At 42.4% G+C, this 18,025-nt stretch overlaps 1 protein-coding gene across 3 annotated transcripts in view; it reads right to left on the bottom strand.

Moving 5' to 3' along the window:
- RNASEH2B (ribonuclease H2 subunit B) overlaps nt 1-16,641 on the bottom strand; it is a 44,858-nt gene extending 28,217 nt beyond the window's left edge. For all 3 annotated transcript variants that reach the window (XM_087758266.1, XM_009463072.2, XM_087758265.1), the window contains exons 1-3: nt 16,511-16,641; nt 3,804-3,875; nt 151-258 (exon numbers count right to left, since the gene is read on the bottom strand). In XM_087758266.1, coding sequence (XP_087614392.1) covers nt 151-258; nt 3,804-3,875; nt 16,511-16,574 — 244 coding nt within the window. In that variant the 5' untranslated portion in view covers nt 16,575-16,641. The remainder of the gene's footprint in view (nt 1-150; nt 259-3,803; nt 3,876-16,510) is intronic.
- Between the last annotated feature and the right edge of the window lie 1,384 nt (nt 16,642-18,025).

The raw sequence follows: 18,025 nt of genomic DNA, 5'->3' as shown, positions 1-18,025 counted from the left end.
ATGGCAAATGAGTGTTTCAGAAGGTAGGGATGTGATGCAGCATGCCTCAAACAACTAGGAAAAACACCTGTAAATTTACTAGAAGAGAGAGGGAAGGTCTGTGTATAAACATTAGTTACAGTTGGGGGAAGGACAGGTTATATTACTCACCTTGTTGAACAGTCTGACCTATAAACCAGGAACGATATTCCTCATGGAAAGCTTTTACTTCAAACAGCTGCTGTGCACCACTATTGAATAAGTAAAGGGTTGCTTCCCCTGTTGAAAAGAAATCTGGTTTGTGTTTGTAAGCTTTCACAAAAATCAAAAGAATACTCAATATGTCTGAAGAATGTGCCTTATATACATACAGACACACAAACATACACACATTCTACATAAATTCACTACAAAGAAAGCTCAGACAAAGAAAACTATTATATACAGATGTTCATTTACCAGCTCTATAAACCAAACTGAATCTGAATCAATAAATAAGATGTGTGAATAGTTCGTCTTACAACACAAAGCCTTTGATCCAAACCCAAATCAAAATCACTCAAGAGATCAGCTTTTGTCTGTACTGAAGGGGGAAGGTGGAAAACAAGAAAATTCCCTCTCTTTCCGTCATGTCTGCCTCCAAGATATCAGACTCTGGGTCAGGGGAACAAAAGTCTCAAACCTTCAAGTGACAATCTGAAATACCTTTTTTTTTGTTCATCAAAATGGATTGCTGATGACTCGGTATGGGTACACAAATAAGGTGAACAAGGAAGCTAAAAGAAGTTGCTTCGAAGTGCCCATCAGAACCTTGATAGTTTGGAAAAGGAAAGCTTTATTTTAGGCCACCCCATAGCACAGCTCTGCCGTTTCACATTAGTTCTGGGTTATAATGAAAGGGTGATGAATATGTTGCGAACAGGATTGGCATTTTCCACATTCAAAACAGGAAGTTGCCAGAACTACAGAAGGGGACACTGAAATTTGGTCACCTGACTCTTTTGGCTGGACTGGTCCTGTCTTGGTTATCAATCCATCTTCAAGAGACAAGAGCAACTACAACATCGCAGTCCTGCTCAAAACACATGAATTGCAAAGCTGCATTGACTTGCAGATCATGGGCTGGTTCAAAAAAGTCTCAGTGTAAGCTCCTGCAAGCTGGCATCAGTCTGGCACTGCTGTTCTCAGTCTGCAGAGATCCCTAGGTCAGCGGAGGGAGGTCAGCTAAAATGGGCAGATACATCTCTTCCCAAAAATGACTGATAATGCGTTTTTCCCCCTTTATCCAAAAGGCAGACCTCACCTAAGGATATAGTTTCAGTTCTCTGATAATTTTTCTTTTGGGGAGAGGAGGGGAGGAGAGGAGTGAAGAGTAGATATAAGGGGGAGCAGAGGTTGCAATCATTACCATGTGCTTCTCAACAAGGGTCTATACCATAGTTTGATCAGCGCCAGACGTCAAACTACTCACAGAAGTGCTCACTGAAAAACTTAAGACTCCTACCAGTCAGCACATGTCGTGGTTTAACCCGGCAGGCAACTAAACACCACACAGACGCTCACTCACTCCCCCCCAGTGGGATGGGGGAGAGAATCAGAAGAGTAAAAGTGAGAAAACTCATGGGTTGAGATAAAGACAGTTTAATAAGCAGAGAAAAAGCCGTGCATGCAAGCAAAGCAAAACAAGGAATTCATTCGCTACTTCCCATCAGCAGGCAGGTGTTCAGCCATCTCCAGGAAAGCAGGAGACACATAACATCACACATAACAGTTACTTGGGAAGACAAAACGCCATAACTCCAAATGTCCCCCCCTTCCTTCTCCTTCCCCTGGCGTTATATGCTGAGCATGATGTCATATGCTATGGAATAGCCCTCTGGTCAGTTGGGGTCAGCTGTCCCAGCCGTGTCCCCTCCCAACTTCTTGTGCACCCCCAGCCTCCTCACTGGTGGGGTAGCGTGAGAAGCAGAAAAGGCCTTGACTCTGTGTAGGCACTGCTCAGCAGTAACAAAAACATCCCTGTATTATCAATGCTGTTTCAGCACAAATCCAAAGCATAGCCCCATACTAGCTGCTATGAAGAAAATTAACTCTATCCCAGTCAAAACTAGCGCTAGCCAAATGCAGTGGTGAGCTATGAAATCTTGGGAAAGGGATCACTCCTATTGCCTAACTCCAGCTCCTTAATTTATTTCCTTATGTTAAAAGGACAGCCACCACAGGTTCCCAACAGTGTTGTTAGAAACTCTAGGGTATGGAGAGAGAACGTAAGCAGCTTTGCTCACAACTTTACCACTTCAATTAGTTGCTTAAGTCTTGTGGTATGGTTATTTCCCGTCTTCTAGTTCAGCACATTGAAAAATGCTTCTTGTGGTATTTCTGAATTGCAGGCTGAACCCTAGTTTATAGCCTTTGTAAGGGATAGAAATTTTGTCCTTTTTACCCGTCTATAAAAAGGGCTGTGCATACTTTTATTTAATAAAGTGGTTAGCATGAATTCTATAGCGTGCTGAGTCCTTCAGTGCATGTTTATACGGTATCTGGCATCAACAATTCATCTGTTAGACCCAAACATAAGGAAAATACATTAATAGGGTGTTCTCAGTCCTTCAATTTTCAGACCCTATACTTCTAATATGCTGCATAACTGAAAGTTTATGCAGGTCTATAAATAAGCTCCTGTAAACTCTAAAGGAACACACCCAGGCAATCATTGTACTTTAGGTTTTCCCGAGAAACCTTTCCCAAGATCTCCGATTCTACAAGGTAAACAGATCTCTTCTTCCACAGATGAAAGCAGATTAATATCTATGCTTTTAAAAACATAACAAATTAGAAAGACAATGTAATACAGCAGGTGGAAAATATCTGTGGCTATATATTCCCACTGTAAATCTGAGCAATCAAAAACCAGGTATCATGATGAGTGTTTTCACATTCTGTATCTATTGTTTTAAATTATTTTCCTCTTTCAAGAACAAGCAGCAGTTACTATATTGTGACATTAAAATGTACCTGAAAACTTTAGTTACATATATAAATGAGCAGTGAATTTCAAAACAAAAACATACAACTTAAATCTATAGAAAACAAACAAGCTTATGAAAAGAAAAAAAAACCGGCATGAAATGTGTTTTTCAAACAAAATATGTTAACCCTAACAAAGGCTTACTGCAAGTTTCTGTTGCAGTATCTGATACTCCAATTATTATATTATTCATATAATAATAGCAAATCCTTGACAAAAAGAACAATCTGACTAGAAGAAAGTAACTGCGGGATGGTGGTGTCATTGTATCACCTGCATTTGCTGGGCTTTCCAATGTATTTTCAATTCAAAGTGCCTCATCATCTATTAATGAGGAAAGAGACACCACCACTTGGACTAGGGAAAAAAGAAAATTAGATTTAAAAATGAAAAGACTCAAATAGCTTGGTAAGTATAACTGAATCTCTTCTTCTAACTCTGACTATTTATTTTATAGCATAAGATGAATGCGTAAACTTAGATTTTAAAAAAGCCCAGGCTCAACACCCAACACTGTAAGCTCCCCAAAACTTATGCACTCTAAAAACATAACTTAAATTACACCTCTTTTTTGTGGTGCCAATATTCCTGATGAATAAACAGTTCAACCAATTAAAATTATAAAAGAAATCCTAAATGTTTGCACAGCATTAACTATCTGGCATCACCAGCAGTATCTTTGGCACGTAACACTTATACTATCATCATTATTTCAGCTTGCAAAATATGAATCTTTTGGTGGTGGAGGGAATCAACCAGAACATTAGCAGGCTCATGTCACAATTCCAGAACTTGCCTGTGCTTGGATTGCGCAGCTTTGTAAACAAAGGTTCGCTGTCAGCTGTCTTAGGGGGGTCAGTAGCAGCCTCTGTAGGGGGAGAAGAAGAAGTTATGAACTTGTAAATTGGGAAGTATTCCACATTCTGCCATGCTTCTCCAAAATATTCAGAATTAATTGGATTGACGCTTTTTGAAAACTCACATATTTTCTGCCTAGAAGTTATATGCCTCAGCCCAAATTCATTCTACCTGATCAAGGCACCTAAATTGTGATTCCAGACTTCCTGGCACTCTCTGTCTGCCACAGGAAAGATACGCACCTGGGGATGATTTAGATTTTGAAAACTACTTCCCCCTAGAGAGCCTCAGGCAAGAGAGCTCCTAAATTTGACATCTCAGTTAAGTGAGATGAACTGGTATGTTGCCCTGATTAGTCACAAAGACAATGAGAATCCTTTGGTAAGTTAGGCCAAGCACAGCGTGGACTTTAAAAAGTTAAAAGTGCAAAAGGTAAAATATTTGTGGGAAGAAACAGTGGTTCTCTAAAGCTTTCAGGAAGTCAGATTATGGAGGAATATGGGGCAGGAATTGTCGGAGTGGTTGTTACTTCCGTGAAAAATATGCACACTTGTTTATCAGTTATGTATAACTTGAAAAATAAAGAGCGCATTTAATTCCCCCCACAGGAAAAAGAAGCTGAGAGAATACAGCACCTCTGGCTTAAGCCTCTGACAGCTGTTCTCTTTTCTGTGTCTTTAAGCAAAAAAAGACAAAAGCAGAGCCATTAAAGTATGATTCCTCGGTGAACTTAAAAAAAAAAAATTAGAAAGAGAACAGCTCCCACAAGGATGCTGATTCAAGTCTGAAAAAATATCTATAAGGGACCCCAGCTAATTATATTCTATCCAAGTTCTCTTTGTAGGGAAAGTCTAACTTATATTTCTGAAAACAACTTCCCACATCTGAGTGAAGAGCAACATGACAGCATCATCCTTCTTTCCTTGCACACTGCCAGTTCTGTCCCAATTCCTTTCATATAGGCATTCATCAGAGCAAGGAAAATTACCAAAGCATTTCACATACATAACCAGTATCCAGACCTCAGAGAATGGACTGACAGGGATCAGGCTGACGTTTGCATTATGGTGCTGCTGAGGAAAACAGAGAGGAGCAGCAGAGGCGGGCTGCACATCTATTCACAAGGGAGGCTGTTGGAAGGAACAGAAGTGCCACATCGTCTTTCCCCTTTCAGTAGCATCCAGAAGGTTTGCGGAGAGGGAGATATAGCACAGTTCTTTTCTATGGAAAACAGGGAAGTAGGAACCTCAAGTACAACCAAAAATAGCTGTCCTCCACTCTGACTGAAAGCCTATCCCCAACACGTCCAGAAAGGACAGTGGACTTCTCACAGGCTGTTCACTGGCATCTCAGTGGCAAAAAAAGCCCCAAATTACCCTCATCTTTCACATCGACTCCTGGTTACTCAGTTGTGTCACAAACAGAAATTGCCCAGATACAGACATAAGTAGGGCTTAAAAAGCAAGTGCGTTTTGTGATAAAGTGTTGGAGGATAATAGTTCTTAGAGCGGTTCAGAGAATTCACAGTCATTTTCTTCCCCTGAATTTTTAGCTGTCTTCAGGTGGCTTGAAAAAGTGCTTTAAAAAGTTCCAATATAAGTTGAGGGTTTTAAATGGAAAAAGTCCGTATTTGCTAACCGGACTTGCTTCATATGCTGATACATAAACACACACGGTTGCCAAGCTACATTTGCCCTGGCAAAGGCGAACTTCAAATTTCTAGAGCTGTGTGTATTTCAATTCTTGACCACAGTTTAACATTAGTGTATTTTTTGTTACTTTTTAAAACACTACAGTGATTAATGACAGTGAAAGAAACACACTGCATTTGTTTACTTTGATGTGTTTCACATGAACATGTTAAAATATACACACTAAATGTGAGCTTCAAAATTTAAAACAAAAAGCAAAACAAAAAAAACCCCAAAGGAACTTTTAGCGCTCACTTGCTCCGCTTTCTTCATGCAGAGATTTATGAATACTGGGAACGAGTCCAGCTGAGCCCTAGGTTGCATCTTGTATAACGTGAACAATTAAGTAGACAATCCTTCCTAATGTAGCTGTTTTTAATGAAGTTCACATCTTTATTTGATATGCTCTTTTCCTAACCTTCTAGTAACACACTGAATTTATCCATCCCCGCTAAGCCTGGGAGACACCTGCACATAGGGAGCACTCGGTGTAAAAAACCAAGGGATACAGTGGCCCATCTCCTCCTCATCAGTCCTCCGTCTTCCCAACCCAGATAACTGCCCTCCATCACTAAGGCCTGCCCCATGCTACCCCAGGCTCAGCACCTTCTGCTCTGCCCCTTTGTATATGCAGCCTGGCCCTGCAGCTGCCTTGGCTCAGCCGGTAGCTCTTCGCCATGTGAAAAGAAGCACAGCTCTGCCCATTTAGTTCTTTGGTCCTCCCCAAGCTCCGTGGGGTTCATCACTGCACAGAGGACAGCAGTGATCATACCCTAATGAACAGCCCAAGCTGCAGCCTTCAGTCCCAGGATCTCGTGCTGATGGGACCAGAGCATACGTCACAGCTGCCATAGAAGATGGTTTACCAGAAGAGACACACACATGTGCACACACACAAGAAGAAGGGAGGAGCGGGCAAAGGCAAAAGTGGTTTCTCTGAGTTTCTTTTACTTCCAGTTTCCTTAAAATGTAGGCAATGCCCCACTCCATTTCCAGGGGCACCTGAAGTATATTTTTGTTACAGATTGGCTCTACTAGATGTCAAGTCGGCAGATAAAAAGAGGCAATTGGGAGAATGACTGCTTGGAAAACTGGATGCAATATTAACACGGCCTTAAGGGTGAAGAAGGCCCTATTTATCTGAATTGAAATACTTCATGACTAGGAAAATGCTGAGCAAGGGATTTTTGAAGTTAGGTGTCCAAACCTAACTTGTGTGTGTTCTGGCCTTTAGCCAGGAAAGGTAACTGGATTTCTTTAATATCATTACATTTATCAGTCCTTGTATTTGGGCAAGGATCTCTTATAGCCAAAAAAATAAAGAATTCTTAAAAAACAGTGCTGTAGCAATTTTCTAGCAAAACTAAGAGTTAAACCCAGTCTTTTTTTTTGTTTAAGATTCACATCCAGGTAAGAAATAATCTTACAGAAAATAAGCAGACAAAAGAGACATTACAGGAAGAGCCTTTTTGTTAAATCCTAAAGGAAAACATCAGATGATTGCCACTACGCTTACTACACAGCTCAGCCCTGAGAAACTTGTTCATCTACAAGAATAACAAGTGAGAGAGGTAAGACCTTTCTGACTGAGTATTATACTCTGTACCAACCGTCTTGCAGCTGTAAGCCGCAGGTAACACACAGTCAGTACAGGTCAGCTTACTAACAGATGTGCCAGTACAGCATGCTATCCTCCTAGGACAACATTCACTACAAGGATACAAAAAAAAATGACACAAGGGTACAGAGGGGCTCAATTAATCTTGTCCCAAGGAGGCATCTCAATTAGCAAGCCACTGTCTAAACTGCCAGGGAAGACAGATGACAGGCACTTCCAGGAGGCAGCTGAACCCACCTAAAGCCTAAAGCCACCTGTATCATCCCCTGCAAATACATGCCTCTGTCTCCATTGAGCTTTCAGGCAGCTCCAGCAATGCAGAATGAATCCGGATGCAGTACCGCTACAGCTATACCAGAGGAGGGAGTTCTGAGGTAAGCACAACGCAGGACAATTAAATGCAAACACTGGGCTGATACGTATGTCTACTTTGCTTAAGTTATAGTCTACTGTTCATTCACTATTAACCAAATCACACAAAGTCCATCTAAAAATGTGGGTGATATATTCATCAGTTGTACTGGAGTCTACAGACAGAACCTCAGAATCCTGAAGCTGAGCAAAAGACTATAAAAGCTTAAATGAAGCTTTCCATTACAGAAAAGGAGAAGAGCCTATCGTATTTTGTGGAGGTCAGACATACAACAGGCAAATTCTATAAAACATATAAACAGAACAAAGTGAAAATGAACCAGCTGTCAAAGGATTTCTGGCAATAATTTCTTCTATAATGGATAGATATGAGGCACTAATGAATATGGCCATTTAAAAAAAGAAAAAAAGTGTTAGCTGGTACAGCAACATGAATAAATTGGAAAAGATTATAAAACTCCCACTAAGATCTAGGAAACTGTTATGGATGATGCAAGGTCTATTCACCTTTTTTTTTTTTTAAAAAATGCTTATAGAATACTATATATAACATACTAATATCAAGTTATATGGAATTCCCATTCAAAAAGCTGCCAGCCAAGCAAGCAAAAAGGCTGTAAATATCTGTCAATTGCGTAAGAGGAAAAAACCCTCTGAGAGCACAAATCTCCTTACCACCATCACCCTGCAAAAAAACAGGATTATTTAAAAGTCTGGAAATATAAAGTTAAGATTTCATTTAAAAACAGATATTAAACCATACGTCACCTACACAAGTCTTTTCCATTCCCTTCTTAACTTCTAACCATGCACAAAAGGTGTGTCAGATGGAGACATTATGATGGAGCCCATTAAATGGACATTTTATGGAAGATCTTAAACTATGTAGCCTAAGGGTACAGATATGTTAGATCTAATAATAATTTTATTTATGTTCTTTTTAGAATCAGTCAATCCCAAAGTAAATGGTTTTAATTCAGTGCCTGTGTCCTCTGTCCTGCAGCATGCCCTGAAAAAAGCCCAGTGAAAATTAATTAATAAATCCAGTACTTTGTATCACTGAAACTTTCGACAATTTTTATAAGTTACAAGGTAATTAACTATTACCATAATGAATGAATTCAGGTATGCACAGACTGAGGATACAGTTTCATGAACGGCTTCAAGTGACCAAAGATCACAGGCCGCCGAAAACCGCAGTCCTGAGGTCCCCACCTCTGCTCCCTCCCTGCTGAGCATCTCTGCTTCCTTATATCAAAATTTGCAATCTCATGGCCACACAGCAAGTTGGCTCAGCACACTGATCCAGCTGAGAAATAACCAGTCACAAAAAAGAAGTATTAATTTTCACCCAGATCAGTAAGCTATTCTCACTCACCATACGGTTACATGATCACCGGAACAAAGGGACAGAACCCATGGCAGGAGCAGACAGCATAGAATATAACCTACTCTATATGTGACACTGACGTCTTTGACCTGCGTAAGCTAATAAGAAAACTAGATTGTATGTGACTTTACAGAGGTGGGAGAGCAAGAGATGAGCCACAAAACTACATTGTTGCTTCCTTGGCTCACAATGCTCTCAGGGGAGTACTAAATGGCACACAGCTCAATTTGCAAACAGCCTCTTTTGCAGGTGCTTACATATAAGGTACAGCTTTGCACTTGTACACAATGATTTTTGGAAATATCTTCTTAGTTGTTACTCAGTTACATTAACTTGATATTACCTCACCTCCTTACTCTCTCCTTGACTATACATAGTACTAGCTTCAGTGAGAGGACTTTTGCAATGCCTGTTGTAAAAGATAGAATGGTTATCAGTTTGGTAATCACAGCATTTATTATTTGGTGCCCTAACGAAATAATGTTTCACGTGACATAATTTACACCCCTTAAGGTCTTTCTGGCTCCCTCTTCACCTGCAAATCCTATGATAAAACACAATGATATCTAAAAATGGCACTGTTTTCAATCTTGAGCAAAACTCCACATGGAAATGCTACCAGACAGTTTGAGCAGTCTTTTGCTCCAGTACACAGCTATGCGATACAGCTAAATATTAAGACTTCTGCCTGAGAGCATCTATTGGCTTCCCCTTACACTGGCACAGTTCATTTCTTAGGCCAAAAAAACATGTTCATGGACTCACTGGCAGCAACGGACAGCACTAATTCATCCGTTACTGAAACCTAGATGCTAGGCAGATCATGAGGGGTTTGAGCTGAATGAAGGAGAGGTCAGTCTTGAGAAGTTCAAGAACAGGTTATCACTGGAAAGGATAAAAACTTCAGACTTCCCTTCTCAATATTTATAGGGTCAACACTGGTGCAGCTGTGTTACTGGCTGAATCAGCCCTATTCCCATGTGCAGAGAGGCCTAAGTTGGCATAAGTTGGTCTCTTCCAAGCCAGATGGCAGAAAGCAGAAGTAGGAGATGGTGTTACACATTAAAACATCTCTTTTCAGTTATTTTATTTGCTATGCTTCCTTCTGGCTCCTTAGCTTGCCAGTTCTATCTGCTTTATACACAGCTGACTCAGTATGCCTTTTAAGAGATGACATATAAGAAACAGTGCAAATTACCTGCAGGCAAAAGGCTTTGTTCAGGAGATGCAAATGCCAATTTAGGGTTAAGTAAAATATGCCCACAGAGTGCTAACTTCTAAAATAAGTGTATTCACATTCACCTTATTAAGAAGGTATATAAATATGTGCATGTATTTTATATAATCTTTCTAATGTTTTAAGTCAACTGTTAAAAACCATACATATTTGTTTATTGTAAACATTATTTCCAAGTTCTTTATCTAAATTATCCTGGAAGTATTAATGTTCAAGTATCCTGCTCAATTTTGACATTCATTACAACTTCTGAATCAAGCTCCCTAAGAGCGCAGCAGTGTGGTCTATTCTGTAGCAGATCAACTGAACTATTTTTTAAATGCTAAATAAAAGCATGTATAAAAGCGTTAAGTGCAAGCTGTGAGAATGGAAAAAAAATATAAAACCTGCCTACTTCAGATTTTAAAGCAAACTACTTTTATGCATTAAGTATTCCACAGCTTCTTTTGCTATGATGTCTTCTCTCAATATGACCCAAAATTTTCAAGTCAAATGCTTCCTCTGTTGTTGCATGGAGACAAAAGTTCCTTAGTCTCATTCGAAAGAACGGAGGATTAATTTAACGTGTGCTGATGCCCTACGGTTTGGCATCACAGTCCATTTATTTCTGCCTCCATCTGACTTTTGGCATATATGAGATTTGTTCACACAACTTGCCAAGTCTAATGTGAAACTGCTCCTTTTATTTTTAAATAAGTAACTCCTAAAAATAATAGGATTGTTAAATTTCCCCCCCTTGCAATCCTTCCAGTGCTATTCATATGGCAGTTCCCATAAAACAATAAAAAAGCTAATCAATTTACTGTTTAAGAAAAACAGCAGACTGAAAAAATGTAGTCAACTGAACTTGTCTAGTTCAGAAAAATAAGGTTGAAAATAATTTTCAGCTTGCAGCTAACCCCTACTTCTTTTCCTAATACAGACAAACACAGAACAAATTAAATACAGCAGTCTTAATTTTAGAGGTAGAGCGGAACACCAGACTTAGAAAACTGCCTTTGATTCCTGACCTCTTTGCTAAAACCAGTGAAGGATATAAATAGTCCCAGTTCTGACACAACACCTATCCCTGAGAAAGTTTACTGAAAAGAGACTGCCCTTCACACCCATCCTGTTAAGCAGCTAGTGTGATTTTGGTTGCTATTGGTAAGACCAGTTTGAAGCCATTATGTAAGCATGTTTATTTGTTATACAGAGCCCAGATCAGATCTATGTCATGCACAGTGACTTTACTGCAGTACTTGAGGGTCTTCCAGAGCTCTGCCCTTAGAACCCTATGATTAGGTGGGGTATCAGTATTATTTGTCTCTCTAGAAAATAATTTCTAGTTCTCATGACTTTTAGAGAAAACATTAAAAATGGTAGTTCCATAGGCCCAGCTCACAAAGCAAGTAGAAATTTCCTATACGCACATAAAAAAAAAATCTCATTGGTTCAGGTAATAGGATTTAAAAAAAATGTACATGAATACTCAGTAAACATAGACAGAATCTCCTCTACTACAGCACATCATTAGCAACTTTCTGGCTGTGAGATGACCAGGTTTTAATCCTCAGCAGCTACTTCTTTTCCCTCGTACCTGTTCAGTAGCTAGACCAATACAATAGGAAGCCTGTATAGGAAGCTCTACATTCTCAAGGGTAAAGGGGGGCTCAGATACACGGGTAATACAACATTCCTGATTATCCAACTACTACAAGAAATGCAGAAAAGCACAATCTGGAAACTCGGCCACCCACCAATGGAAGTCCATGTGGGTCCTTCAGGACTTATTACCACTTTGGTGTCTCTGTACCATGATTCCTCCAGAACTCCAGATTCGGGAGGTCTTCTTAACCATCGACGTCAACTACCCTGCACAAAGCAGATCCGGATTTCCAGCCAAGCTAATAAAATCCCCTGGAACGTGGAGCACAGCACAAAAACACCCAAGTGGGTCTGCATAGAGCCAGCTTGGGTCCATCAGGACTTATTAGTTCAGACACTGTCTGAAAGCAGCTGCACTGCAAAGCTGGTCCTGGAAATAGCAGAGATGTGTTAACATGGCACAGCGCTTGAACTAATAAACTGTTAGTGCTGAGCTGAGTCTGCTCTAGGCCAAATCTGGTGCCTGTATATCCACAGCATAGTTAATCTGCAACTGGAGAAACTGCCCAAACAGTTGACTATTTTGAGCCCAGCATGCACAGCTCTCACCCACATGCCCAAGTTTTCTGTCCTCATCACCTCCCTCCATATGACCAATCCCTCCATCTACCCTCTTCCTGTTTGTTCATCGTTTTCTCTCTTGACTAATTACATCCATTTCTCCACCTTTCTCTAAATGTCCATGATAAGGCCGCGCAATGTACACCCGCGGCTTCCAGCCTTTCAGGAGTGATTAACATGGTTACCACCCTCTCCTCATCTTACCTTTTCCACCAGACCAACACTTCCCAACTCCTCTCCCCCTGACTTCTGGCTTCCCGCTTTGTCCTGTCCTTGGTGTTTCAATCCCTAACATAGGAACAATTATGCTTATAAAAACAAAACAAAACGATTATTGTATTGGGGTATTAAATCATCCTGCGTCCATGGAAAAAAAAAGTATCAGCAGAAACACCATCACAAGAGCTCTCACCAGGACAAGGGCAGGCTACCATTTCTAAAGGTAAAATTTGATACCTCGCCCAGAAGTTGCTTACCAGCCAGCCAAGATATGACTGTCTGAGGCTCTCCTTTCTCCTTCCTACTCAGACTTCTCTTGTGTGACTCTCCCATGCCAAACAGCCTGAGTGTCTTGGTGTGGCAAACAGCTGGTGAGAGCAAAGACTGTCATCAGGCTGCTGCTAAGAACGGTGAACAAGGAAAGAATGCCATAGGAAAGGATGAGGGTAGGCAAAGACTGATTGAAATGAAGCACAAGGTGACTGGCCTGCTGACTGAACATCAGCTCTGCCTCTCAGCTCAGGCTACTCTGCTCGCCCTTCCCACCTTCACCCACCTCTATAATCCATGCAAAATACCCGCTGAGCTGCGTGGTTTGTAGCTCTGTCCTATGATGGATAGGCATGAGATGGACACTAACGATCAAAGTTTTACAGCACCAGAAATATAATGATAGAGTTAACCACTTGCAACAGAAAGTGACAGTCTGGCCCTCTAGAACAGTTCAAGTGGGCTGGCATAACACACATCATTGGTAAAACAAGCACTCCAACTGCATTACTCCTCTAGCCATAATCATGACTTCAACAAAGAACATGGGCAGTTCTACCTGACAGAGGAGATTGTTTCTGAGCTGTTTCCAGAACACTGAAATCAATATAAAAATTAAGAAATCAGAAACAAAATTGAAATTTATCTCCTCAGTCATCAAACAAGCTCTGAAGAGCAGAGCAGCAATTTATTGTCTATGCAATATAACATAGTGCAATATAAATGTGCACTGAAACAAGGAAATTAGTAATAATTTTATAACCTTCAATACTAAAGCAGACAAGCATACTCTACTCACTTTCTATGGCAATTAGAAAACGAAATTTGCCTGCCTTTTAGCTGCTGTGTTCCAGATATCAACCCGATGTTGTCAGTTGCCGAAGTCCAAATAAGAAAGAATCTCACCTCTTACATGTGCTTTTTACACAGTTAAGTGTTTCTACATGTCACGTAAGCAGCAAAACTGCAGTCAGAAACTTGTGCAAAATCAGATAGATTCTCAGAACGATGTAGTAACTAAGGAAGCAGAGCAACATATGCATCATTGTTCAGAACTCCAGCCATATCTTTGCCTTGTTCTAGGAAGCTACTGTTGAACCTCCAACAGTCTGAATGATTGAAAAATACCGATACTTAAGAAAGCAAGTTTCAGTTCCCATTGTTTTATTTCTATACTTCTGACAGACCTCATTCTTTTTTAGACTAAGATATCTAGCTTCTTTGCAGAACTAGTCACCATCTCCATCCATACAGGAACTTTTAAGATGTTACAATCAAAGCAAGATGAATGGCATATATCCAAGTGGAGATGCTATTAGGTTGTGTAGGATGGTATACATTATTAACCCCACAAGCTGTTCTAGGAGGCAGACTATCCAGGTGAGTAGTTCAAACTAACTTAAGCACTTGAAACCAGGAGCTTAGAAAATGCCTTTATTACAAGAAAAGTTTTGGAGCTTCTCGCATAGCATTAAAACACACCTTGGTCCTTCCTCCCACTATGCACAGGATAATGGCCACAGATACAAGAGATAAATAGACTATTTACACCCAGAAGGTGTTGGCAGACTTATTCATAAATGGTATTAAACTCACATCCAGAACTAGATTCTGCAACTATTTACGCCAGTTGTTTTTATGCATGTAAGTAGCATAATGCCATGTGGGTATTATGAACATATGGATTGCCGTATAAATAAAATTTAACATAGTCAAAGAAAAAGCATTTTTTGCTATAAATCCAACTGCATCCATCTTCATTTCTAAAAGTAATCAGGTCTTCCCACTACAAATTCTGCTAAATGGCCAATGAAGAACAACTGAGATCCATTCAACAAAGCAGTTAAGAAATACAAAACTTTGAAAAGTGATAGACGTTAACTTTAAAAATCTCTTTTCTGGAAAAAAAGTTAAAACCAAACTAAAATCATTAAATCTATTTCATTTCAGCAGTCCTATTCATATGATTGGCAAGTCTCATCAGCTGCAGAGTTCTGAATTATCAGCCACAGACTTTTTTTAAAATCACTATGTGATTTGAGGTTCTACTAAGGCTTAATAAACTTTCTTGCAGGTCTGGAGTACTATATAAATTTTGTCAGAGCTGTGCTGGCATAATTGGTAATACAAACTGTCTGGCTTCACGGAAGTTACAAGCTCTGGCTCCAATCCTGCAAACACTTACTGAAGAATTTAACTTACTGCACAGAACTGACTGCTCATGCATAAGTTAAGCATATTTGTAAATATTTGCACAGTATGGACATCTGTTGGCATAGCCAGTCATCTGATACAAGATTCAGCTTTAAATCCTCGTCTGCAGAGAGTCAATATTAAAAAAAAGGAATTCCTCACATATAAATTCCTTTCTTAGGCATCAAGCATGTCAGATACCAAAGGGCAGAATTGAAAAGTTAAAACCAGAGGAAGAGAGGAATCAGTGAAATCATAACAATTGGTTCTGTTTCTCATGTAACTAGAGAAGCCTGGTTTCTTACAGATGCATGTCTTAAGACTGAGATCCTGCCTTGTTTTCAACCTTTGCTAAACTAAGCTCCTGCTATACCTTTCCTTCAGTCGTGCCCTTAATAGCATTTCTCACATCATTTCAGACATTTTCACAAAGCTCATAAAACTACTCCGAAGAGCTCCTTCTTTTTATCAGGTTTGGTTAAAATTAACACTCAGAAGTTTTGGGTGGGGTAAGAAATAGGCACAGTACAAAGCTGACCCAGAGATAATTGTGGAAGTTGCATTTCCTTAAGAAATCAAAATAAAAAAAGCACTCATGAAACGCCCCCTTCCTCTAAAGTGTCTTGGGGTTTAAGCACATCCTGTTTCACTCATCTGTAACACAAAAACCTTTTGTGATCTGTGAATTTAAAATTTTAAAACCTGATCCTAGGCAGAAATATGTGTAAAGGGGGAAAGGCATCTTCCCATTTATTCAGCGCTACGTGAGAGAAACAAAGCCTACGCAGTGTTTAAGGCCTTGTGCATACTGCATCTACACAGCTGCCATGTGGAGGTCTGGCTTCTTTAGCCTGTAGAGAGGAAGAGCTGAGGAGATCTCACTCTGGCTTAGGACTTATGGCTTCCAAGGAGTTTGTTTTAAAGCGGAGGCTTAGGGCACTAAACAGTTTCCTTCAAAAAACGCAGGGCTGGACTAAGGAGATGGAGGCAAGGTGGGCTGCCAGCGGCAGGGAGGCTCCGTCAGGGACCTCGGTGACCAGACCTCTCTTCTACAGCTCCTCTCCCCAGGGCTCACAACGCCGTTTGCAAACCAGGGGCGAGCAGACCTTCAGAAAACCTTAATGACACACAAAAATAAACCGCATAAATGCAGTGAGGGAAACAGGGTCCCTGGAAGGCGAAGGGGGGTACTCTGTAGGGCCTTGTGTAAAGGCTGTGTCTCAAAACGTCCTTACTACACCAGGGCTGGGGCTGGCTGCACACCGCAGCCCAGAGACCTGCCCCAGCCCTCGGAGGAAGGCAGCCGCCTCCTGCCCGAGCGACGGCCCAGCCCCGCCGCTATGCGATGCGGGCAAGCACCGCCAGGGCCAGTCAGCGGGGCGCGGCGGAGAGCGAGAGACGGGCGCTGCGGCAGAGCCTGTCCCACCGGGGAGCCCCGCTGGGTTACCTGGTGCAATGAGCACCCACTGGCCAGGGTGCGCGTCCGCGGGACGCCGCTTCGCGCCGTGCATGCTCCGTACGCCCCGGCCGCCGCCCGCGCTCCCGCCGCCGCTCCCGCCGCCGCCGCAACATGGCGGCCGGGGCGGGGCCGCGCAGGGCGGGAGGAGAGGCGGGAAGAGGCGCCGCGCAGGGCACTGAAATGGCTGGGGCTGCGCCGCCGCTTCCCCTCTCCCCCCCTCCCACCCGGAGGGAATGGTACAAGCCATGGCGGGAGGGACAGAGAGCGGCAAACCCTCTCCTCCCGCCCTGCCCCGCCAGTGCTCTGCGGGATGCTGGGCGTGGGGGGCGGGAAGCGGCGGGGCGGGCAGCGCCGCGGAGCCCCTCGGAGCCCCTCTCGCCCCGGGCTGCTTTCCCACACGCATCTTCCCCCTCACGCCCTGAGGGCTGGCAGGCGACGGCTCCCTTTTAGCCCGGTCCCATCGCAGGCCGGGAGCTGACCGTTTGGCGGGGGTCTGTGGCAGACGCGCGGGCGGCCATAGCTGGGCGGTGCCTGCCACTGCTCCTCCGCCGCCAGCCCCTGGCAGGAGGCGGCACCTCTGCCGAAAGCTTTGTGTTGAGGGGGCCGCAGCTCTGATGAGCCGTGATGAATTCGGACCTAAAGGCAGAAATGCGGGGCCACGGAGGTGGTTGATGGGTTTTGATGGGTTTGAACGTCTGACGTGAGGGAAGGCCGAAAGCTGGGGCTGTTCTTCCCGGAGGAGGCGGGGATCTTAATCCCTGTGCAGAAATACCTCACGGAGAGAGTAAAGAGGATGGAGCCAGGCTCCTCTCAGTGGTGCCGAATGACAGGGCTCGAGGCAAAACTGAAACGCGGGAAATCCCATTTAAACGCAAGAAAAATGGCCTTTAGTGAGCAGGTGGTCAGACGCTGGAGCGGGTTGCCCTGAATGACCACGGAGCCTCCACCCGTGGAGATGTTAAAAACCCGACGGGACATTGGCCCGAGCAGCCACTGCAGCTGGCCCAGCCCTGAGCAGGGAGCGGGACTCGGCCCTCTCCAGGGGCGCCTGCCAGCCTCCCGCTTCTGCGGAACGGCGGTCCTCCAAGGCCGGGCATGTCAGAGCCGGAGTCCTCCGGTAACAGCCAGCCTCCCCGGTGTATAATGTGATCCTGTTAAACGGGTCCTATACCTACAGGTCGCACCAAGGAGCCGTAGTCACAAAATAAGATCCACGCGTATGAATATTTTCGTACATATGTACACAAACTTTTAGCTTTACCGACACAAGAATGGGTTGATGGCCACTGTCCCAGAGATTTAGGAGACAAATATTATATGTTATCAAAAGTATTAGAGTATACATATCAATTGTAAATCTCAGAGATATGAAAGAAATATTAAAAACATACTAACATCTATGCCCCAAAACAGAGCAGAACTAACCAAGGCCAACATATGCAAAACAGCTGAGTTGATGTAAGGCTGAAAAAAATAATCTCCTGAAGTTTGAGCATATACATT

This window comes from Nipponia nippon, unplaced genomic scaffold (genome assembly GCF_047370975.1).
Source record: "Nipponia nippon isolate SJK-2023a ecotype South Korea unplaced genomic scaffold, ASM4737097v1 scaffold_2, whole genome shotgun sequence".
In the NCBI taxonomy this organism is placed as follows: domain Eukaryota; kingdom Metazoa; phylum Chordata; class Aves; order Pelecaniformes; family Threskiornithidae; genus Nipponia; species Nipponia nippon.
Note: the sequence above shows the minus strand (reverse complement) of the source record. Positions and strands in the feature narration are given on the sequence as shown.